Source organism: Amblyraja radiata, chromosome 28 (assembly GCF_010909765.2).
Source record: "Amblyraja radiata isolate CabotCenter1 chromosome 28, sAmbRad1.1.pri, whole genome shotgun sequence".
Lineage (NCBI taxonomy): Eukaryota > Metazoa > Chordata > Chondrichthyes > Rajiformes > Rajidae > Amblyraja > Amblyraja radiata.
In genome coordinates, this window is record NC_045983.1 from 33,667,453 (window position 1) to 33,693,107 (window position 25,655).

General features: G+C 48.8%; 1 protein-coding gene across 1 annotated transcript in view; it reads right to left on the reverse strand.

Annotated features, from left to right (window-relative positions):
• Positions 1-1,001: 1,001 nt before the first annotated feature.
• Positions 1,002-25,655, reverse strand: part of LOC116989180 (seizure protein 6-like) — a 68,011-nt gene continuing 43,357 nt past the window's right edge. The window contains exons 7-14 of the mRNA XM_033046404.1: positions 22,099-22,295; positions 15,077-15,271; positions 12,672-12,863; positions 10,703-10,897; positions 8,825-8,863; positions 8,304-8,421; positions 7,184-7,286; positions 1,002-1,220 (exon numbers count right to left, since the gene is read on the reverse strand). Coding sequence (XP_032902295.1) covers positions 1,191-1,220; positions 7,184-7,286; positions 8,304-8,421; positions 8,825-8,863; positions 10,703-10,897; positions 12,672-12,863; positions 15,077-15,271; positions 22,099-22,295 — 1,069 coding nt within the window. The 3' untranslated portion in view covers positions 1,002-1,190. The remainder of the gene's footprint in view (positions 1,221-7,183; positions 7,287-8,303; positions 8,422-8,824; positions 8,864-10,702; positions 10,898-12,671; positions 12,864-15,076; positions 15,272-22,098; positions 22,296-25,655) is intronic.

Below are 25,655 nucleotides of genomic sequence, written 5' to 3' on the forward strand. Positions count from 1 at the left end.
GTTGGACTCCTCCCGGGGTTTTGAAGAAGGAACTGCAGATGCTGGAAAATCGAAGGTAGACAAAAATGCTGGAGAAACTCAGCGGGTGCAGCAGAATCTATGGAGCGAAGGAAATAGGTGACGTTTCGGGCCGAAACCCTTCTTCAGACTGATGGAGGGTGGAGGGGGGGGGGGGGGCGGGTAGAAGAAAGGAAAAAGCAGGAGGAGCCCGAGGGCTGAGGGAAAGCTAGGAAGGGGAGGAGACAGCAAGGGCTAACGGAATTGGGAGAATTCAATGTTCAAGCAGGCTGCCCAAGCGGAATATGAGGTGCTGCTCCTCCAATTTCCGGTGGTGCTCTCTCTGGCCATGGAGGAGGCTCTGGACAGAGAGGTCGGATACGGAATGGGAGGGGGAGTTGAAGTGCTGAGCCACCGTGGAGGTCAGGTTGGTTAACGCGGACCGAGCGAAGGTGTTCGGCGAAACGATCGGAGGCCGTGACCTCTGTCGGTCCGGCAACATGGATAATCCGGCAAGCCTCTGGAGCCAAGGGTGCCGGAATATCGGCGGTGGACCTGCGTAGAATGGAAAGCGCTCGCAGGGAGGAGGAAGGGTGGTCACAGGATGGCCTTGAATGTTTATAAGTTTTACCACAACTTTTTTAAAATTATACTGTTTCTTTTCTTCATCGACACAGAACCTACTGAGAATGGAGAAATAGTTGTATCTCCCCTGGACTGTGTCTATAGACATGTCGTTCAGCTTCAGGTCTTGCCATTCACCACGGCAAGAAAGATAAAAATGCATCAGTACAACCATTTAACATTTTTTTTTAAACATTTTACATTTTAAAACAAGTGAATAAATACATAGTAAAAGCTGCATGGCTTAGATTGTTTTTTTTTTAAATGGCATTCTTTAACACTGAAGAATAATTCTGATGTGACGATGCATACACAGGGATGTACAAGAACATCTAATACTAAACTGAAACTCACTGGACAAGCAGATTGACGGACGCTGCTGTGTTTTAGACTTTATTTTATTTTCTCGTTGGAGAGCAAAAAAACTGTTCTGAGAAACAGGCTCCGGGAAGTTTGTGTTCAACAATGGTGAGGGGCAGGAGGAGAAGGAATGAAAGAGATGGGGGAGGGGGGGGAGAGAGAGAGAGAGATTCTGGAAAGTGTTTTTCTGTAACGAGGAACGTCCGTCTTTAAATTGAAACTTCATATTCCCGTGCCTCCTGTAAATTAAATAAGATAGAGTGGTGTTGCCATGACTTCAGCACCAATGGTAGACATTGTTAATCACATTAGCATTTTCTAACTCGTTTTTCTTCAAGACAGCAAGGGATTGGAAGATGTTTAAGAAAGAACTGCAGATGCTGGAAAATCGAAGGTAGACAAAAATTTTGGAGAAACTCAGTGGGTGACAATAGACAATAAGTGCAAGAGTAGGCCATTCGGCCCTTCGTGCCAGCACCGCCACTCAATGTGATCATGGCTGATCATCCCCAATCAGTACCCCGTTCCTGCCTTCTCCCCATATCCCCTGACTCCGCTATCTTTAAGAGCCCTATCTAGCTCTCTCTTGAAAGCATCCAGAGTACCCGCCTCCACTGCCCTCTGAGGCAGAGAATTCCACAGACTCACAACTCTCTGTGAGAAAAAGTGTTTCCTCGTCTCCGTTCTAAATGGCTTACTCCTTATTCTTAAACTGTGGCCCCTGGTTCTGGACTCCCCCAACATCGGGAACATGTTTCCTGCCTCTAGCGTGTCCAAACCCTTAAGAATCTTATATGTTTCATAGGCAACGTTTCGACCCGAAACGTCGCCTATTTCCTTCGCTCCATAGATGCTGCCTCACCCGCTGAGTTTCTCCAGCATTTTTGTCTACAATGGATTGGAATCGCCCTACCAGCCAGCATCAGAGATCTCCAAAACATCAACACATACAAAGATGCAACTCCTAAATCATCTTCATCTCGACTAGCACGTCAACCACCATTGATTATACGATTGATCAGCACAGATTTTAGTTCCGTTTAGTTTTGTTTGGAGATACAGTGCGGAAACAGGCCCTTCTGCCCGCCGAGTTCCGCGCCGACCAGCGATCCCCGCACATCAACACAAGCCTACACACACTAGGGACAATTTACACTTATACCAACGCAAGCCGATTAACCTACAAACCTGCACGCCTTTGGAGTGTGGGTGGAAACCGTAGCACCCGGAGACGCAGGTCACGGGGACAACATACAAACTCCATACAGACTGCACCCGTAGTCAGGATTGAACCTGGGTCTCTGGCGCTGAAAGGCAACTGTACTGCTGCGCCACCGTGCCGCCCTAACACAACACCGACGGAGGTAGAACAAATAGTTCGGAGGCAATATTGTAACTGAACGACAAGCAGATGGAAAGACACGTGAAAGGATGCGATGTTCACATGCACACGACATGCAGCCACGGGTTACATACCTGCATCCCACACGACAGCACTTGGCATCACTGTACAACAAGGCATCGAGATGTATAAGTCAATGAGGATACAGAGCCTCTCCGGTCACTGGGAATCCTACATTCCTGCTGGATTTTCCAGCGATGTTGACTCCATTTTACACCATAGAGTCACACAGTGTGGAAACAGGCCCTTCGGCCCAACTTTACCATGCTGACCAAGATGCCCCGTCTGCTATAGTCCCACCTGCTAACGCTTGGCCCATATCCCTTTAAACCCAAAGATTTCCTACTTTTATCAGGCAACTGAACCATCCTACCACAACCAGAGAGCAGTGCTGGACCACTATCCACCTCTTTGGTGACCCTCGGACTATCCTTGACTGGACATTTACCTTGCACTAGATGTTATTTCCTTATCATGTATCTAAACCCCGTGAATGGCTCGATTGTAATCATGTATTGTCTTTCCGCTGACTGGATAGCACGCAACAAAAGCTTTTCACTGTACCTCGGTACACGTGACAATAAACTAAACTGAACTATCCATGTACCTGTCCACATTGTCTTTTCAATGTTTTTTTTAAAATAGATTTTGCCCCAACTACCTCCTCTGGCAGCTCGTTCCATACACCCACCACCCACTGTGTGAAAAGGTTGCCTCTCTGGTTCCCGGGTGAACCTATCCCCTCTCACCTTAATGGAGATGAATGAGAAACAAGAAACGGTGAACAAAATGAGCAGATGCCACACACTTTAATGATAAATTAGCATTCAGCCACAGCTACAAGTGATGACATTGATCATCCAGCACAAAAATCTCCCTGGTGCAATGCTCCTCAAACAGTTATACTGGGAGTGAGTCAGTGAGAATGTTGCATTATCCTGCTATTTGACTGCTATTAATAGTTTATAATGTGTTTAATATTCAGATTTGCATTGGCATTGTAATTACAGATTTTGGACTAAATATAAATATTCCCCATTGGACATTTGTATCTTTAGTTTAAGGTAGACAAAAATGCTGGAGAAACTCAGCTGGTGAGGCAGCATCAATGGAGCGAAGGAATAGGTGACGTTTCGGGTCGAGACCCTTCTACAGACTGATGTGGGGGTGGGGGGGCGGGAAGAAGAAAGGAAGAGGCGGAGACAGTGGGCTGTGGGAGAGCTGGGAAGGGGAGGGGAAGGAGGGAGAAAGCAAGGACTACCTGAAATTGGAGAAGTCAATGTTCATACCGCTGGGGTGTAAACTGCCCAAGCGAAATATGAGGTGCTGCTCCTCCAATTTGTGGTGGGACTCAGTCTGGCCATGGAGGAGGCCCAGGACAGAAAGGTCGGATTCGGAATGGGAGGGGGAGTTGAAGTGCTGAAGTATCTTTAGTTTAGAGGTACAGCGTGGAAACAGGCCCTTTGGCTCGCCGATTCCACGTCGGCCAAAGATCACCTGTACACTAGCTCTATCCTACACACACTAGGGACAATTTACAGAAGCCAATTAACCTACAAACCTGCCCGTCTTTGAAGTGTGGGAGGAAACAGGAGCACCCGGAGAAAACCCACGCGGTCACACGGAGAACGTACAAACTCTGTACAGACAGCGCCCGTAGTCAGGATCGAACCTGGGACTCTGGCGCTGTGAGGCAGCAACTCTACCGCTGCGCCACCGTGCCGCCCTTAGTTTGTGCTTCAAACAAAATAACGTCAATGATGTAACTTCAACAAATGTACTAAGCAGTAATAACATGACGAGTAACAGGCAGAGTGCTGGGGGAACTCAGCGGGCCAGGCAGCGGCTGGAGAGGGAATGGGCAGAAGACGTTTTGGGTCAGAACCCTACTTCAGACTGATTGGAGTAGGGGAGTGAAAGCTTGAAACGGGAGATTGGGGTGAGTGATAGGTGGATACTGGAGAGGCGGGGTCCTGACCTGTAACATCGTCTCTCCATGCCCTGCCCAGAGGCGGCATGTCCCGCTGAGATCCACCAATAGTACCATGGAGTCACAAGAACCCGTAAAGAATAAGGGGTAAGCCATTTAGAACGGAGATGAGGAAACACTATTACACACAGAGAGTTGTGAGTCTGTGGAATTCTCTGCCTCAGAGGGCGGTGGAGGCTGGTTCTCTGGATACTTTCAAGAGAGAGCTAGATAGGGCTCTTAAAAATAGCGGAGTCAGGGGATATGGGGAGAAGGCAGGAACGGTGTACTGATCGGGGATGATCAGCCATGATCACGTTGAATGGCGGTGCTGGCTCAAAGGGCCGAATGGCCTACTCCTGCACCTATTGTCTATTGTCTATTGACCACCGTGTAATTCACTGTGGTCCTGACTTGAAATAGCATCTGCCCATCCCCGCCACAGTTGTTGCCTGACCCACTGCCTTTCCTCCAGCACTTTGTGTTATACTCAGGATATTACTGATTAGTCCATGCGTAATTATTTTGTCTTTAATGAGGTTCAGAGAGATGCAGGAGTCGCTGCTTTGGTATTTAGGTTCTAGACTCATTTAGATAATGGCCAACATTTCATTTTTTGACCTGCACTGAATATCCGATAACTGAACAGCCCTCTCATAATGCGCAGGAGCGAACTGCAGATGCTGGTTTAAATCGAAGGTAGACACAAAATGCCAGTCTGAAGAAGGGTCTCGATCCAAAACGTCACCCATTCCTTCTCTCCAGAGACGCTGCCTGTCCCGCTGAGTTACTCCGGCATTTTGTGCCAGCCCTCTCATTTAGTCCGAATTTTCCAAACAATCTAATTGTGGATGTTAGACTTTGTCTGTGCAACTGTAATGAAACAATGCTGAAAACTATATTCTGCACTCTGGCATTTATCTCTTTGCTGATGTACTTGTGTGTGGCTAGTTATGTATAGTATGATTTGGTTTGATTAGATAACAAGCACACAAAAGCTATTCACTGTACCTCAGTACACATGACAATAATAAACCATACCAATACTGTCTGAAGAAGGGTCCCGACCTGAAATGTCGCCCATCCTTTTCCTCCAGAGATGCTGCCTGACCCGCTGAGTTACTCCAGCACTTTGTGTCTATGTTTCACACCAATACTAATATCGAGTCAACATTTCTGAAGACCTCATTGTTAACCCATGGGCCTTGGCTGCTTATTCAAAGCAGCTGGAGCCAAGCAGGTTTGCCTGCTAAATCCATTGGAATATGATCATGAACAATTTCTTCTGTGAAATGCAATTTTCTACCCAGACTTAAGGGTGCAAATGGCCTGTCACAACTCGTGGAGAGAGTTTTCTCCCCACTTGGCCTACACGATCTCCCGGTTACCAAACCCTTTAACTCCCCTCCTCATTCCCACACTGGCCTGTCTGTCCTGGGCCTCCTCCACTGTCAGAGTGAGGCTTAGCACAAATTGGAGGAACAGCATCTCATATATTGTTTGGGCAGCTTACAGCCCAGTGGTATGAACATTGGCTTCTCTAACTTCTAGTAACCCTTGCTTTCCCTCTCTCTCCGTCCCTCCCCCACCCTAGTTCTCCGACTAGTTTCACCGTCCTCCTGATTAATTTACTGACTGTACGCCTTCGTTGTCACCTTCCCCTCGGCCAACAATGAACTCTTTTACATTTCCTTGAAGGTACACAAAAATGCTGGAGTAACTCAGCGGGACAGGCAGCAGCATCTCTGGAGAGAAGGAATGGGCGATAATTCGGGTCGAGACCCTTCCTCAGTCTGAAGAAGGGTCTCGACCCGAAACGTCACCCATTCCTTCTCTCCAGAGATGCTGCTGACTGTCCCGCTGAGTTACTCCAGTATGTTGTGTCTATCATCGAGTCCTGTATTATTTTTATGTACCAACGTGAAATAAATCGTGATCAACGCTCACAGAGTCCTAACAAATTTAATAACCCCATCCTGCACAATAAAACCAGCATCTGCAGTTCCTTCTTACACAATAAGCCACCGAGGTCATTGATGGAAGGTAGACAAAAATGCTGGAGAAACTCAGCGGGTGCAGCAGCATCTATGGAGCGAAGGAAATAGGCAACGCTTCGGGCCGAAACCCTTCTTCAGACTTCTCCTTGATCATTGTTTGCTTTGAACTGTAATTTTCACACCCTGTCCTATCCATGTACCCGTCTGACTGTTTCTTAAATGTTGGGATGGTCCCAGCCTCAACGACCTCCTCTGGCAGCTCGTTCCATACACCCACCACCCTTTGCGTGAAAAAGTTACCCCTCAGGTTCCTATTAAATCTTTCCCCCCCTCACCTTAAACCCATGTCCTCTGGTCCTTGATTCCCCTACTCTGGGCAAGAGACTCTGTGCGTCTACCCGAACTACTCCCCTCACGTTCCTCCTCTCTTGTCTCTTGTACAACTACACAGTAATATGAATTTTATTGTGTCCCACCAGCCAGTGATGCAGCCCCAAGCTAACACAACCATCATACGTAATTATTAGATTACTGCCAAGATTCAAGTCTTTTCTTTTACAGTTTTCCCATAAAATAGCACGCTTTCAAACAAAAATTGGGATGGAAAAAAACAGACACCAAATACTTCACACTGTAACCAGGACATATATCGCAAGACTGAAAATAAATGAGGATAGTGTGATCTTCATCACTACAGTAGGCTGCAGTTGAAGGATGATGAGGGGTGGTGTGGGTGGATAGTGAGAGGCCAGTGAGAGGGCAGTGGTGATGTGGTGAACGCTGCCGAGATTAAGCCGAGTCTAATTCCCGCAGCTGCAGGGGCTCGTTACTTACTCCAGTCTCGTATATGGGGTTGTCAAAGGCCGATTCCACGGTGATGTGGTTGTACGGGAGGGTTCCTGCCAGTGGCAATCTCAGCGTGGACTTACCCTGGAACCTGGCGAAAGAGATGAATTTCGAAAAAATTAAAAAAATTAACCTTGAGTTCGGCCCAATCTCTTTTCATAGGACATATAAGGACAATAGACAATAGGGGCAGGAGGAGGCCATTCGGCCCTTTGAGCCAGCACCACCATTCATTGTGATCATGGCTGATCATAGAAACATAGAAAATAGGTGCAGGAGGAGGCCATTCGGCCCTTCGAGCCAGCACCGCCATTCATTGTGATCATGGCTGATCGTACCCTATCAATAACCCATGCCTGCCTTCTCCCCATATCCCTTGATTCCACTAGCCCCTAGAGCTCTATCTAACTCTCTCTTAAATCCATCCAGTGACTTGGCCTCCACTGCCCTCTGTGGCAGGGAATTCCACAAATTCACAACTCTCTGGGTGAAAGTGTTTTGTTCTCACCTCAGCCTTAAATGACCTCCCCTTTATTCTAAGACTGTGGCCCCTGGTTCTGGAATCATCCCCAATCAGTACCCCGTTCCTGCCTTCTCCCCATATCCCCTGAATCCGCTACCTTTAAGAGCCCTATCTAGCTCTCTCTTGAAAGTATCCAGAGAACCGGCCTCCACCGCCCACACACAACTCTCTGTGTGAAAAAGTGTTTCCTCATCTCCGTTCTAAATGGCTTACCCCTTATTCTTAAAGTACGATATATCTGATCAGATTGGATAGGACAGGGGCGGAAAACCCGGGGGGGGGGGGCCAGAGGGGACAAGTTCCCCCCATGTTTTGAGAGATGGGGGACATCCCCCCCAAGTTTCTGTCATCCCAATTTTAAAATCTCCACTTTTAGCGCTGGATTGAGCCTCCGAAGCCTCGCGCGCGCGTGTGAGTGTGCGCATGCGCGCGTGGCCGCCAAAAAATTGTGTCCCCCGTCCCTCCATGTTTTGATAGCGAGTTCAGCTCTTGGGATAGGATGTAAGACGAAGCTTTTCACTGTACCTCAGTACACGTGGCGATAATAAACCGAAAGAAAAACATTGCTTCTCTGTCACCACTCACTTTGTGAAGTAGAAATAGACGCCACCTATGAGCAGAGCGATGACAATCATGGGGATGAAAACCACGATGGCAATGTTGCTGCCTCCCATCTGGTCTCCCGTTGTCGCTGCCTTGGCCACTGCAAGAGAGACACAAGTGTTAACCGCATGAAGACATGTGCATCTCCTGACCGTCGCATGCACCACTGTTACACTGAGAAGTTTACAGTCTGGGGCGTTTGAAGTCACGCACAGGCGTCCTCCAACCCTGGAGACACCCATGGACAGGTCAGCCACGACCGAAGGGGCCCTAAGAAGATCTAAAAGTCTCTTAGACGCCACTATGGTATCTGCCTCCACCACCACCCCAGGCAGCGCGTTCCAGGCACCCACCACCCTCTGTGTAAATGAACTTGCCCCGCACATCTCCTTTAAACTTGGCCCCTCTCACCTTAAAGCTGTGCCCTCTAGTCCTTGACATTTCTACCCTTGTGAAGCAGGTCCTGAATGTCTACCACATCTATGTCATCAATGTTCTCTTACCTTCCAGCCTCCTTTCATTGAAGTACTCGTCATAGGTAACTGAAATAAAAGAATACAAATCAGATGGATGTCATTTTTAGCAGTCAGTCTACTGTTCATGTTACAGGAATTAGAATGAGGCCATTCCACCCATCAAGTCTACTCAGCAATTTAACCATGGCTCGATGGGCCGAAGGGCCTGTTTCCGTATTGTATCTCTAAAGTAAAGTAATCAAAGTTTCTCAGCTTTCTGAACTTTATAAGACAGAGTTTGATATTTTTTTGATTAGTGTGGGTGTCGGGGGTTGTGGGGAGAAGGCAGGAGAATGGGGCTGGGAGGGAGAGATAGATCAGCTGTGATTGAATGGCTGATTCAAGTAGATTGGATGGGCTGAGTGGGCTAATTCTGCTCCGATCACATGAACGGATTAGACCCTTTTTAGTTTAGTTTAGTTTAGTTTAGTTTAGTTTAGTTTAGTTTAGTTTAGTTTAGTTTAGTTTAGTTTAGTTTAGTTTAGTTAAGGGATACAGCACGTAAACAGGCCCTTCGGCCCACCGAGCCCGCGTCGACCAGCGATCCCCGCACATTAACACTATCCAGAACAAGAGGTCACAGTTTAAGGATAAGGAGGAAATCTTTTAGGACCGAGATGAGAAAAACATTTCTCACGCAGAGAGTGGTGAATCTCTGGAATTCTCTGCCACAGAAGGTAGTTGAGGCCACAGTTCATTGGCTATATTTAAGAGGGAGTTAGATGTGGCCCTTGTGGCTAAAGGGATCAGGGGGTATGGAGAGAAGGCAGGTACAGGATACTGAGTTGGATGATCAGCCATGATCATATTGAATGGCGGTGCAGGCTCGAAGGGCCGAATGGCCTACTCCTGCGCCTATTTTCTATGTTTCTATGTTTCTATCCTACACACACTAGGGACAATTTACATTTACACCAAGCCAATTAGCCTACAAACCTGTACGCCTTTGGAGTGTGGGAGGAAACCAGAGCACCCGGAGAAAACCCACACAGGTCACGTGGAGAACGTACAAACTCCATACAGACAGCACCCGTAGTCAGGATCGAACCCGGGTCCCCGGCGCTGTGAGGCAGCAACTCTACCGCTGCGCCACCGTTCCGCCCTTCTTCAGACTAACATAATCAAGGACGAGTCGCACCCCGCCCACTCCCTCTTTTCCCCTCTCCCATCGGGCAAGAGGTACAAAAGCTATAGGTGTGATAACGCACACCTCCAGACTCAGGCACAGTTTCTTCCCAGCTGTTATCAGGCAACTGAACCATCCTACCACAACCAGAGAGCAGTGCTGCATCACTATCTACCTCATTGGAGACCCTCGGACTATTCTTGATCGGACCTTACTGGTTTTACCTTGCACTAGACGGTATTCACGTTATTCCCTTTATCATGTATCTGTACACTGTGGAATGGCTCGATTGTAATCATGTATTGTCTTTCCGCTAACTAGATAGCACGCAACAAAAGCTTTTCACTGTACCTCGGTACACGTGACAATAAGGTCATAAGTGATAGGAGCAGACATGGGCCATTCGGCCCATCAACACCATTCAATCATGGCTGATCTATCTCTCCCCCCTAACTCCCTTATCCTGCCTTCTCCCCAAAACAGGCCCTTTAGCCCAACTTGCCCACACTGGCCAACGTGCCCCATCTGCACTAGTCCCACGTTTCTGCATTTGGCCCATATCCCTCCAAACCTGTCCTATCCATGTACCTGTCTAGGTGTTTCTTAAACATTGCAATAGTCCCAGCCTCAACCTCCTCCTCCGGCAGCTCGTTCCATACACCAACTGCCCTCTGTGTGAAAAGGTTCTCCCTCAGGTTCCCATGAGATCTTTCCAATAGATTTCTTCAGACTAACATTACCTTTGCAGAAGGGTGGTGGGTGGCTCCACTCTGAGGGGTGACCAGGGAGGCATTTGATGCTGGCATCTCCCGTTAACTCATAGCCATCGTAGCAGGCAAACCGCAAGATCTCGCCTGTCTGGTACACCGTCTTCTCTGCCGTCCGATAACCGTTGTCCGGCGCCCCGGGATTACGACACGGTTCAAAGATTTCCGCTGCCAAGATCAATATACTTTTAAACACGGTGGAATAAAGAAAAAACAATCCAGGACTGGAGGGTGTGAGCCACAGGGAGAGGTTGAGCAGGCTGGGACTATTCCTTGGAGCGCAGGAGGATGAGGGGTGATCTTATAGAGGTGTATAATCTATTGATCATGAGAGGAACAGATCGGGTAAGACGCACAGAGTCCTTTGGCCAGAGTAGGGGAATCGAGAGTCAAGAGTGTCTTATTGTCTGTGTGTTTTATCTAAACTAAACTAAAATATAAGATCTGATCAAGGAGAGTGAAGTTAAGGGCCTGTCCCACTTACGCGTCTTATTTCGGCCACTTACCGGCACCCGTCATAGTCGCAGCAGATCTCCGAAAATTTTCAACATGTTGAAAATCCAGTGGCGACCAGAAATATGCACGACTCTTTGGGCGACTATTCTCTCTCTCTCTCTCTCTCTCTCTCTCTCTCTCTCTCTCTCTCTCTCTCTCTCTCTCTCTCTCTCTCTCTCTCTCTCTTTCCCACTTTCTCTCTCCCCCACTCTCTCTCTCTCTCCCGCCCCCATTTTCTCTCTCCCCCACACTCTCTCGCTCTCCCTCCCCCACTCTCTCTTTGGGGGACAGAAGACCTCACATGGTCCACAAACACCGCCGCGCTGGTCAAGAAGGCACAGCAACGACTGTTCTTCCTGAGGACATTAAAAAAGACTGGTCTGCCCCAACAGCTGCTGACAACGTTCTACCGCTGCACCACAGAGAGCATACTAACGTATGGCATCTCTGTGTGGTATCTCAGCTGCACGGAGGCGGAGAGGAGAGCTCTTCAGCGCGTCGTCAACAGAGCGCAGCGGATCATCGGGACAGAGCTACCAGCCTTGGAGGGCATCTACCACACGCGGTGCCTCAGGAAGGCCCTCAGCATCCATAAGGACTCATCACACCCCTGCCACGGTCTGTTTCAACTACCGGCAGACGTTACAAGGCCTTCTACGCCCGAACCTCTAGACTCAGGAACAGTTTTATCCCAAGAGCTATAGCGGCTCTGAACCGGCCCTAATGAGTGCCCCCCCACCCACCCCCTTTGGACAGTCTCCCTCAGATGGTCACGTCAATCAATTCAGCTTGCTTATTTATGTATTGTATTTATTTACCTTTCTTGTACTAAATCTCGTTGCACTGACGTGCAATGACAATAAAAGATATTATTATTATTAACTCACAACCATACAGGTGTCACCCCACGGGTGCCGGCCAGTCGCCACAAAAATATCGCGTAAAGGGCCTGTCCCACTTGGCCATTTATTCGGCGACTGCCGGCGTTACATCAGTTGTCGCCAAAAGATTTCGAACATTTCAAAATCCAGCGGCGACAAAAAAACGTGGCGACACTTGAAAAATCACCGCGCGTCGATACGCCATCACGCCACAAATGTTTCGGTGACCTGATACGTCCAGTCAATGATGTGAGACAGGCCATTAACAAGATGACTAGGGTGCGGGGGGGAGGGGCGGAGAGAGAGGGGATGCAAGGGCCAACTTGAATTTAGTGAAATTTGCTCCTAATTCTGCTCCAATAGCTGCTCCAAAAATGTTGCGACACTTGAGGAAACTCCGCGTGCCAATACGTCATCACGCCGCGTATTTTTCGGTGACCTGATACGTCAGTCAATGTAGTCGCCGAAAAAATCGGCAAGTGGGACAGGCCATGTAAGAAGTAAATGTAGCAATGTAGCTGGCTGTTGGAGAAACGTTTCAATGGGGTGACTGTCACTGGACTCACGTAGACACTTTGGCGTTTTGTCGCTCCACTTGGGATTGCCAGACTGCCTGTTGTAGCACGTCAAGGTGCTGCTGCCAGACACTGCGTAGCCCTTGTTGCACACGTATTGCACCGTCGACCCGATCGAAAACTTTGCGTCTGAAACGACTCTGCGACTGTGGTCAATGGCCCTTGGCTCAGCGCAGAATATAACTGGGGAGAGAAAAACAACAACAAACACAGTCTCGTTTATTGTCACGTGTGCCGAGCTACAGTCAAAAGCTTTTTTGTTGCCTGCTAGCCAGTCAGCGGAAAGACAATACATGATTACAATCGAGCCAATGAATACAAACTACACCCACGCTAGACACAAGAAACATGTTCCCGATGTTGGGGGAGTCCAGAACCAGGGGTCACAGTTTAAGAATAAGGGGCAGGCCATTTAGAACGGAGATGAGGAATAACTTTTTCACCCAGAGGGTTGTGAATCTGTGGAATTCTCTGCCTCAGAAGACAGTGGAGGCCAATTCTCTGGATACTTTCAAGAGAGAGTTGCATACAGCTCTTAAAGATAGCGGAGTCAGGAGATACGGGGAGAAGGCAGGAACGGGGTACTGAATGTGGATGATCAGCCATGATCACATTGAATGGCGGAGCTGGCTCTAAGGGCAGAATGGCCTACTCCTGCACCTATTGTCTATTGTCTATGACTCTAATTGAGGAAGAGGTTTTGTCTTGAAGTAGAATCACAGTGTTGTAATGAATTGGGACTGTCAGCAGGTGGCAGCAGACTGCTGTAACTCACAAGCTGGTGAAAGTCAGGCAACTTAGCCAAGTTAACCCTGATGTGGTAAATATAGGAATTAGCTCAGGAACAAAATATCTCTCTTCTATGTGTTAAAGCATGGACATGCTCTTGATAGAAGCCACTTCTGCGTTTTAAAACAAGACCCCAGTGCAAAACATACTAACAGCGGCAGAGTTGCTGCCTCACAGTGCCAGAGACCCGCGTTCGATCCTGATCACAGGTGCTGCCTGTATGGAGTTTGCACGTTCTCCCCGCGACCGAGAGGGAGGGAAAGCAAGGGTTACTTTTAGAGAAGTCAATATTCAGACCGCTGGGTTTTAGTTTTAGAGATTCAGCGCGGAAACAGGCCCTTCGGCCCACCGAGTCCGTACCGACCCCCGCACACTAACACTATTGTACACACACTAGGGACAATTTTACATTCATACAAAGTCTTTGGAGCGTGGGAGGAAACCGAAGATCTCGGAGTAAACCCACACAGGTCACAGGGAGATCGTACAAACTCCGTACAGACAGCACCCTTAGTCGGTATCGAACCCGGGGTCTCCAGCGCTGCAAGATCTGTAAGGCAGCGACTCTATCGCTGCGCCACCGTGCCGGCCCCCGGTTGTAAGCTGCCCAAGTGAAATATGAGGTGCAGTTCCACCAAGTTGCGTCGGCCTTCACTCTGACATACTGGGTGGAAACCAGCATCTGTAGTCCCTTGTTCCTCATTCCATTCACCCCCTGATATTGGTCGAGAGCCAAGAGTTGGCTTAAGGTTTGTTCAATCCGCTTTCAACGCTCCGTATAGACCACAAGTGGTGCAGCGGGTCGAGCCGCTGCCTCACGGCGCCAGAGACCCAGGGTCAATCCCAACCTCGGGTGCTGACTGTGTGGAGTTTGCACGTTCTCCACGTGACCAAGTGGGTTTCCTCAGGTTGCTCCGGTTTCCTACCAAATCCCAAAGACGTGTAGGTTTGTGAGATTAATCGGCCCTCTGTAAATTACCCCTAGTGTGCAGGGTGGATGAGAAAGTGGGATAAAGTAGTTCTAGTGTGAGCGGGGTGATGGCTGGTCGGCGTGGGCTTGGTGGGCCGAAGGGCCTGTTTGCCCGCTGTATCTCTGAATCGAGTGAGCATGTTGGTGTAGGTTGACAATAGACAATAGACGCAGGAATAGGCCATTCGGCCCTTCGAGCCAGCACCGCCATTCAATGTGATCATGGATGATCATCCCCAATCAGTAACCTGTTCCTGCCTTCTTCTCATATCCCCTGACTCCGCTATCTTTAAGAGCCCTGTCTAGCTCTCTCTTGAAAGCATCCAGAGAACCGGCCTCCACCGCCCTCTGAGGCAGAGAATTCCACAGACTCACCACTCTCTGTGATAAAGTGTTTCCTCGTCTCCGTTCTAAATGGCTTACCCCTTATTCTTAAACTGTGGCCCCCGGTTCTGGACTCCCCCAAACATTGGAAACATGTTTCCTGCCTCTAGCGTGTCCAAACCCTTAACAATCTTATATGTTTCAATAAGATTCCCTCTCATCCTTCTACGCTCCAGAGTGTACAAGCCCAGCTGCTCCATTCTCTCAGCGTATGGTAGGTGCCTGACACGAGGAAATCCAAGAGTGTACTTACTCTTCTCACACCGGGGTGAGTCCCCACTCCACGACAAGTCCCACTGGCACATGAGGATGTCGGCTCCGAGCAGCTCGTATCCCGGGTAGCACTGGTAGGTCACCACCGTCCCGTGGATTAGCTCCGGGTGGGAGGTCGTCTTCCAGCCGTTGAGAATCTCCGGGATCTCCGGACACGTGTCGTTCCTGGCGACCTCTGTGGGGGTGAGAGAGAGAGAGAGTGAGATACCGTGGTCAGCACAGAATGCACTTGTCCAGTCTCTTGTCATAGACAACAGGTGCAGGAGTAGGCCATTCGGCCCTTCGAGAGTAGGGGAATCGAGGACCAGAGGACATAGGTTCAAGGTGAAGGGGGGAAGATTTAATAGGAATCTGAGGGGTAACTTCTTCACACAAAGGGTGTACGGAACGAGCTGCCAGAGGAGGTAGTTGAGGCTGGGACTATCCCAACGTTTAAGAAACAGTTAGACAGGTACATGGATAGGACGTTTTTGTAGGGATATGGACCAAACCTTTGGTCAGTAGCCGCTGTTTTTACATCACTGTTTTTGTATTCCAGTCCTCTTGATGTAAATGCTAGCATTGAATTTGCCTCCCTTACTACCGATTCGAGTTGCAAATTAATTTTTTTGGGAATCCTGCACCAGCAACTCGCCAGTCCCTTTGCAACTCTGATTTCTGGATTCTCTCTCCATTTAGAAAATACTTTTGTGATAGAGTCGTAGAGTGATACATCATGGAAACAGGTCCTTCGGCCCAACTTGCCCACACCGGCCAACATGTCCTAGCTACACTAGTCCCACCAGGCTGCGCTTGGCCCATATCCTCCAAACCTGTCCTATCCATGTACTTGTCTAACTGTTTCTTGAATGTTGGGATAGTCCCAGCCTCAACTACCTCCTCTGGCAGCTCGTTCCGTACACCCACCACCCTTTGTGTGAAAAAGTTACCTCTCAGATTCCTATGTTTAAGAAGGAACTGCAGATGCTGGAAAAATCGAAGGTAGATAAAAATGCTGGAGAAACTAAGCGGGTGAGGCAGCATCTATGGAGCAAATGAATTGGCGACGTTTCGGGTCGAGACAAGTCTGAAGAAGGGTCTCGACCCGAAACGTCACCTATTCCTTCGCTCCGTAGATGCTGCCTCACCCGCTGGGTTTCTCCAGCATTTTTCTCAGATTCCTCTTAAATCTTTTCCCCTTCACCTTGAACCTATCTCCTCTGGCCCTCGATTCCCCTACTCTGGGCAAGAGACTATCGCTAAATAAATACTGTATCGCGGTCCGAGAGTTCGTGTGGTTCTCCTGGGATTCGGGCTTGGGTCCAGCGAAGGGCAACTGTGCAGATTCGGCGAAAATGAAAGGCCAACACGTTTTTTTTTCCACTTCACTGCCCTTTGATATTGGCTCTCGAGAAAGACTGCTTGCCCAAAGCAAATATGCCTACGCCGTAAAATAAAACTCATCAGCGCACATTTCCACAGTATGTGATGCAGGAAAAAAATCAACCACATAAATTGCAGATCCATCTTTTGCTAATACAGTGCGTTCCATTCTGCTTGCCCGACGAATCAGCGGATTAATTATTCTGCTGTTAATTGAGCCAGATTGAATTGTATCCATTAAAGCCTTAAACAGCTAATTGAGTATAATTAGTCTGCAAGTTAAAATATCTTGCAGCGTGTCCTGGGTGTGTGTGCATGTATTGCAGGATGCATTTAGCACGCGATCGCACACAAGGTTAACAGGCTGATGTAGTTGGAATATCCCCAGAAGTTGCATCCTCCAGCTCCCCAACCAGAGTAGGGGAATCGAGGACCAGAGGACATACAGCAGGTTCAAGGTGAAGGGGAAAAGATTTAATAGCAATCTGAGGGGTAACCTTTTCACACAGAGGGTGGTGGGTGTATGGAACGAGCTGCCAGAGGAGGTAGTTGAGGCAGGGACTATCCCAACGTTTAAGAAACAGTTGGACAGGTACATGGATAGGACAGGTTTGGAGGGATATGGGCCAAGCGCAGCCTGGTGGGACTAGTGTAGCTGGGACATGTTGGCCGGTGTGGGCAAGTTGGGCCGAAGGACCTGTTTCCATGATGTATCACTCTACGACTCTATCACAAAAGTATTTTCTAAATGGAGAGAGAATTCAGAAATCGGAGTCGCAAAGGGACTGGCGAGTTGCTGGTGCAGGATTCCCCAAAAAATTAATTTGCAACTCAAATCGGTAGTAAGGAAGGCAAATTCAATGCTAGCATTTACATCAAGAGGACTGGAATACAAAAGCAGAGATGTAATGCTGGGGCTCTATAAGGCACTGGTCAGGCCGCATTTGGAGCATTGTGAGCAAATGTGGGCCCTATATCTGAGGAAGGATGTGCTGGCTCTAGAGAGGGTCCAGAGGAGGTTTACAAGAATGATAAGGAGATGGTGTACATTGATGTACTTTGTATGAGTGCCCCTAACTTTGGGAAAAGTGGCTATTCCAAATGAAGATGTGGTCAGGTACACCTGGCAGCTGTAGTTTAGTTTTAGAGATACAGCGTGGAAACAGGCCCTTCGGTCCATCCAGTCTGTGCTGTCCACCGATCACCCCGTACGCTAACACTATCCTACACACACTGGGGACAATTTACAATTTTTACCGAAGCCAATTAACCTGCTCGTCTTTGGAGTGTGGGAGTACACCAGAGATCTCGGGGAAAATCCCAGAACCAGGGGCCACAGTTTCAGAATAAGGGGTAAGCCATTTAGAAATGAGACGAGGAAACACTTTTTCACACAGAGAGTTGTGAGTCTGTGGAATTCTCTGTCGGGCGGTGGAGGCAGGTTCTCTGGATACTTTCAAGAGAGAGCTAGATAGGACTCTTAAAGATAGCGGAGTCAGGGGATATGGGGACAAGGCAGGAAAGGGGCACTGATTGGGGATGATCAGCCATGATCACATTGAATGGTGGTGCTGGCTCGAAGGGCCGAATGGCCTGCTCCTGCACCTATTGTCTATTGTCTATTAAAACCCACGCAGGTCACGGGGAGAACGTCCAAACCAAGTACAGACAAGCACCCGGCAGTCAGGATCGAACCCGGGTCTCTGGCGCTGTGAGGCAGCAACTCTACCGCTGCGCCACCATGCAGCTAGAAGGATCCCGGCCCAAAACATCTCCTATCCACGTTCTCCAGAGAAGCTGCCTGACCTGCTGATCAGGCTTACTCCAGCACTTTGTGTCCTTTCTTTGTAAACCGGCATCTGCAGTTCCTTGTGTCTACTACATTTTAGCTGCTGAATCAGCAATAATCTTCAGGTTGCTTTGATGAATGTAAGAACAATATAACTGGCGATGCGGGAGTAATGAATCCAAGAAAATGCAGGGATGGGCCTATCTGTCGGGGGGGCTGGGGAATGCGCCAATTTTCAAGTCCCTCAGTGTTCAATGTCACGGCAAAATCAAAGACGAAATAATTCGGCGTGCCTCTGTATTCGCTGGGCGACACGGTGGCGCAGCGGTAGAGCGCCTCACAGCGCCAGAGACCCGGGTTCAATCCTGTCTACGGGTGCTGTCTGTACGGAGTTTGCACGTTCTCCCTGTGACCTCGAGATCTCCGGTTTCCTCCCACACCCCACTGCACGTCGCAGGTTTGTAGGTTGATTGGCTTGGTATAAAAATGTTTAAAAAAGTAGTTCCTCATGTGTAAGAGTGCTGGTCGGTGTGGACTCGGTGGGCCGAAGGGCCTGTTTCCGCGCTGAATCTCTGAAACTAAACTCAACTCAACTAAACTGAGTCCCACCGCAAATTGGAGGAGCAGCACCTCATATTTCGCTTGGGCAGTTTACACCCCAGCGGTATGAACATTGACTTCTCCAATTTCAGGTAGTCCCTGCTTTCTTCCTCCTTCCCCTCCCCTCCCCAGCTCTCCCACAGCCCACTGTCTCCGCCTCGTCTTTTCTTCTTCCCGCCCCCCCACCCCCACATCAGTCTGAAGAAGGGTCTCGACCTGAAACATCACCTATTCCTTCCCTCCATAGACACTGCCTCACCCGCTGAGTTTCTCCAGCATTTTGTGTCCACCTTCAACTAAACTGAAGAAGGGTCTCAACACGAAACGTCACCAATTCCTTCTCTCCAGAGATGCTGCCTGTCCCGCTGAGTTACTCCAGCATTTTGTGTCTACCTTTGTTTTAAATTAACCTAAGCCTCTGTATACCTGAGAATTTGGATGAATTTTACTTGGGGAAAACCTCGTTGAATCTCACGTATTGTGAAGGAATCAAAGCAATTCTTTCACAATGAACAGTACCATCAATCACTACGATTACCAATGCAGACCATCCTCATATTAATCATTATGATTGGCACCCTCAGCTGCGAATTTCATAATTATGTGTCAAATGTGTTTGCGAGAACCGTTCTTAAATTGGCTATACCTAATGAAACAACAAAGGCAATTACTGACATGCTGACAAATTGCAGGGTCGACCTTTAAAGGTTGCAAAAAACTTTCTACCAATGAGGAATTGTTCTTGAATAAAACGTAAGGTCAAATCTGCAGGAACCGATGATCCATTATTGATGTTACAGCTACAAAGATCACAGCAGTTAATTTAGGAAATGACCCGTTTTCCATGATGTGAAGACCTTGGTAACTGCACTGGAATTCTTGTGTAAACTTGACATTTAACATGAAGACAGACACAAAGTGCTATAATAACTCAGGCAGTATCTCTGGAGAAAAAGGATGGGTGATGTCTCGGGTTGAGACCCGTCTTCGGACAGAGTCAGGGGAGGGGGAAACTAGAGGTGTGAAGAGGAGCAGGACATTGGGATGCATCACAGCACGGTTTGGGAACGGCTCCGTCCAAGAGCGCAAGAAATTGCAAAGAGTTGTAGGCGCAGCCCAGACCACCACACAAACCAACCTCCCTTCCGTTGACTCCATCTACACCTCACGCTGCCTCGGCAAGGCCAGCAGCATCATCAAGGACCAGTCGCACCCCGGCCACTCCCTCTTCTCCCCTCTCCCATCGGAAAAAGGTACAGAAGTGTGAAAACGCACGCCTCCAGATGCGGGGACAGTTTCTTCCCGGCTGTTATCAGGCAACTGAACCATCCTACCACAACCAGAGAGCGGTACTGAACTACTATCTACCTTATTGGTGACCCTCGGACTATCCTTGATCGGACTTTGCTGGCTTTATCTTGCACTAAACGTTAGTCCCTTATCATGTATCTGTTCACAGTAAATGGCTCGATTATAATCATGTACTGTCTTTCCGCTGACTGGGCGGCGCGGCTCACGTAGCAGCGGCCTCTGCAGTCCGTCTGTTTTTTTTAAAATTCTATTATTTTTTGTCTCGTTTGAATGTAGTTTTTATTTTATTTTTTTGTGTATGTGTGTGGGGAGGGGCGGGGGAAACTTTTAAAATCTATCCCCTGCACGGAGAACCCGACCTTTTCTCTGTCGGGTCTCCATTGTCGTTGGGGCTGAGCACCGTGGAGCGGCCTCCAGCAGGAACGACCTGGGGCTCCAGTCACGGAGCCTGCGGACCTACTCACCATCGCGGAGCTGGCCGAGTTCGGAGCGGGCGGAGCTGTGGTGGCGCTCGGCTGCGACCTGACCCCGGGGATTCGGAGGCTCCAACCGCAGGTCTGGTGGACAGTGACACGGGGAGCCCGCGGGTCCCTGCTGGGAGACCACTTTTCGGGGCTTCCGCAACGGCGACTTCACCCGCCCGAGTTGCGGGGTTGAAGAGTACCTGGAGCGGGGCCTTACATCACCGCCCGGCGCGGCTTGGAATGGCTGGGGACTTTGCTAACGCCCGCCGGGGGCTCCAAAAAGAATTGGAGCGCGGCCTTGCATCACTCGGCGCGGCGTTAATGGCCGCGGGACAATTACCATCGCCCGCCGGGGGCTTTGACTGACATCGGGAGGGGAATGGGAAGTGCAGGGGAGAGATAAGTCTTTGCCTTCCATCACAGTGAGGAGGAGATGCGCTGTGATGGATGTTTGTGTAAATTGTGTCTGTGTCTTGGTTCTTTCTTGTGTGTATGACTGCAGAAACAACATTTCGTTTGAACCTCAATGGGGTTCAAATGACAAATAAATTGTATTGTATTGTATTGTTAGCACACAACAAAAGCTTTTCATTGTACCTCGGCAATAAACTAAACTGAACTGAATGGAAATCACAACCGGCACAAATGACCAAGAAAGGTGGAGCCCACAATGGTCCATTGTTGGCTGTGGAAGAGATGATAACGAAAGGATAAAAACGGGGAAACTAAAGGGCCTGTCCCACTTGGCGATTTTTTTTCGGCGACTGTAGGCGTCATATCAGTGTCGCCGAAAGATTTTGAACGTTTCAAAATCCAGCGGCGACAAAAAAAATGTTGCGACTCTCGAGGAGACGCCGCGCGTCGATACGTCATCACGCCGCGAATTATTCGGTGACCTGATACGTCAGTCAATGATGCCGGCAGTCGCCGAAAAAAATCACCACGTGGGACAGGCCATTAACAAGATGACTAGGGTGGGGGAGGGGCGGAGAGGGAGGGGAAATTAGAGAAATTTGCTCTTAATTCTGCTCCAATAGCTTATGAACTTTAGAAAATTGGGCCAACTGCTGCATTTACATCCATCTGATTTTTATTTCAGTTACTTATTATGAGTGGTTCAATGAAAGAAAACTTAAAGTCAATGATAGACCATGGAGTAGAATCGATGGGCTGAATGGCCTAATTCTGCTCAAATGACGTATGAACTTATAACAGGCGTGAGATGAGAGCGTGGGCAGGGTGGTGTGGGTCTCTGGTGATGCTGGCTGCTGTTTTGAGGCAGCGACACCTCTAGATCCCTTATTTAAGAAGGAACTGCAGATGCTGGAAAATCGAAGGTGGACAAAAGTGCTGGAGAAACTCAGCGGGTGCAGCAGCATCTATGGAGCGAAGGAAATAGGCAACGTTTCGGGCCGAAACCCTTCTTCCTGCAGATTCCCTTCGATGGTCAATGTTGGACAACATGAGATGGCTCACCTTCAAAATGAATGACAAAACCTTGTTGGTACCCAAACACGTTGCTGGCCGGATCCGATTGGAACTGGATGGTGGCGTCTGCCATGGTGGTGTAGAGCTTGAAGGGATGGTGGTTTCCCGAGTATTGACCCAATATTCTGGCCGTCAGGTCGTCCCCATCGAAAAACGTCAGCACGTCATTCTTTCCCAGTGTTAACCTGTAAAAGTCACGGTGCCATCAATCACACTTGTAGCTAACAGTGTAACAAAGATACAAAGGTTACATGGGGCAGGATAGGCTTAGAGGTGGGACTACTGTAGATGGGGCATGTGTGGAGTTTGCACATTCTCCCCGTCTGTGTGTGTGGAGTTTGCACGTTCTCCCCGTGACCTGCGTGGGTTTTCTCCGGGTGCTCCGGTTTCCTCCCACACTCCAAAGACGTGCAGGTTTGTAGGTTAAACTGGCCTCGGTAAAATTGTACATTGTCCCGAGTGTCAGTGCTAGTGTGCAGTGATCAATGGTCGGTGCGGACTCGGTGGGCCGAAGGGCCTGTTTCCGCGCTGTATCTCTAAACTAAACTAATCAAGAGGTCTTATTATCTTACTGAAACATATACGATTATTAAGGGTTTGGATACGCTAGAGGCAGGAAACATGTGCTCAATGAAAAAGGAATCGAGGGATATGGGGAAAAAGTCGGAACAGGGTACTGATTCTGGATGATCAGCCATGATCATATTGAATGGTGGTGCTGGCTCAAAGGGCCGAATGGCCTACTCCTGCACCTATTGTCCATGTTTCTATGTAGAAGGCTGTGGAGGCCAAGTCAGTGGATATATTGAAGGCAGAGATAGATAGATTCTTGATTGGTACGGGTATCAGGGGTTACGGGGAGAAGGCAGGAGAATTGGGATTGGGAGGGAGAGATAGATCAGCCATGATTGAATGGCGGAGCAGACTCGATGGGCCGAATGGCTTAGTTCTGCTCCTATAATTATGACCTTATGACCTTGGCACTGCAAGCTTTCAGTGGACGAGGCGAAGCATTTCAGTTTAGTTTATTGTCACGTGTACCGAGGTGCAGTGAAAAGCTTTTGTTGCGTGCTATCCAGTCGGCGGAAAGGCAATACATGATTACAAATGAGCCATTTACAGAGTGCGCTGAAGCATGCACTGTGTAGCGCCTCTTCTGCCAGTGATCTTAATATTGATTCATGTAGCAGGGAGTGCCTCGGTGCTGTTTGTTATTATTAAGGTCATGCTTGGCTTCATCACAGGGAAGATGCAACTGTTGGCAAATGGGAGCTGACAAGTTGCCGCCCTGCCCTGTCCTGCCGCAGCCCGCCATCAGAGGGCGCAGGTGGGCAGCGTCAGCTCCTCACCCCCAGGCAGCTGAGACACTGTCTTGGGGCCAGAGTCATCTATATTCTACATCAATTCTGCAACAATGTGCAGATAAACCGAAGATAGACAACAAATGCTGGAGTAACTCCGCGGGACAGGCAGCATCTCTGGAGTGAAGGAACGGGTGACCTTTCGGGTCGAGACCCTTCTTTAAGATCTTACAGAAACGTACAAAATTCTTAAGGGGTTGGACAGGCTAGATGCAGGAAGATTGTTCCCGATGTTGGGGAAGTCCAGGACAAGGGGGTCACAGTTTAAGGATAGGAGGGAAGTCTTTTAGGACCGAGATGAGAAAAAACATTTTTCACACAGAGAGTGGTGAATCTGTGGAATTCTCTGCCACAGAAGGTAGTTGAGGCCACAGTTCATTGGCTATATTTAAGAGGGAGTTAGATGTGGCCCTTGTGGCTAAAGGGATCAGGGGGTATGGAGAGAAGGCAGGTACAGGATACTGAGTTGGATGATCAGCCATGATCATATTGAATGGCGGTGCAGGCTCGAAGGGCTGAATGGCCTACTCCTGCACCTATTTTCTATGTTTCTGTTTCACACGTTCATACGTTCTCGGAGCAGAATTAGGCCATTCGGCCCATCAAGTCTACTCCGCCATTCAATCATGGCTGATCTATCTCTCCCTCCTAACCCCATTCTCCTGCCTTCTCCCCATAACCTCTGACTCCCGTACTGATCAAGAATCTGTCAATCTCCGCCTAAAAACACCCACTGGCTTGGCCTCCACAGTCGTCTGTGGTAAAGATTTCCACAGATTCACCACCCTCTGGCTAAAGTAATTCCTCCACATCTCCTTTCTCAATGTGCGTCCTTTTATTCTGACGCTGCGCCCTCTGGTCCTAGACTCTCCCACTAGTGGGAACATCCTCTCCACATCCACTCTATCCAGGCCTTTCACTATTCAGTAAGTTTCAATGAGGCTTCCCCTCATCCCTCTAAACTCCAGCGAGTACAGGCCCAGCGCCGTCAAACGCTCATCGTACGTTAACCCAATCATCCCCGGGATCATTCTCGTAAACCTCCCCTGGGCCCTCTCCATCTCCAGCACATCCTTCCTCAGACATGGGGCGCCCAAAACTGCTCGCAATACTCCAAATGTTGCGATAATGAGTCATAGAGTGATACAGTGTGGAAAGAGGCCCTTTGGCCCAACTTGCCCACACCGACCAACACGTCCCATCTACACTAGTCCCACCTGCTCATATCCCCCTGAACCTGTCCTATCCATGAACATGTCCTAAACGGCGGGATAGTCCCGGCCTCAACTACCTCCTCCAGCAACTTGTTCCATACACCCACCACCCTCCCCATAAAAAAGTTGCCTCTCAGATTCCTATTAAATCTTTCCCCCTCACCTTTAACCTGTAGCCTCTGGTTCTAGATTCCCCGACTCCAGATAAAAGTCTCTGTGCATTCACCCAATCTATTCCTCTATTGGTTTCTATAAAATCACCCCTCTTCCTCCTGCGCTCCAAGGAACAAAGTCATAGCCTGCTCAACCTCTCCCTATAACTCAGACCCTCTAGTCCAAGCAGGTGGTACTAGTGTGCAGGAAGGAACTACAGATGCTGGTTTAAACTGAAGATAAGACAAAAAATGCTGGAGTAACTCAGCGGGTCAGGCAGCTTCTCTGGAAAGAAGGAATAGGTGAAGTTTTGGGCTGAGACCCTTCTTCAGACTGAGAGCTCAGTCAGCTCTCTTCAACTCAGTATGAAGATGTCTCGACCCAAAACGTCACCTACCTTTCTACAGAGATGCTGCCTGTCCCGCGGAGTTACTCCAGCTTTTTGTGTCTATCTTCAGTTTAAACCAGCATCTCTAGTTCCTTCCTGCACACTAGACCCACCTGCCTGGACTAGAGGGTCTGAGTTACTCCAGCTTTTTGTGTCTATCTTAACCATATAACCATATAATAATTACAGCACGGAAACAGGCCATCTCGGCCCTTCTAGTCCGTGCCGAACACTTACTCTCACCTAGTCCCATCTACCTGCACTCAGACCATAACCCTCCATTCCTTTCCCGTCCATATACCTATCCAATTTATTTTTAAATGATAAAATCGAACCTGCCTCCACCACTTCCACTGGAAGCTCATTCCACACAGCTACCACTCTCTGAGTAAAGAAGTTCCCCCTCATGTTACCCCTAAACTTCTTTCC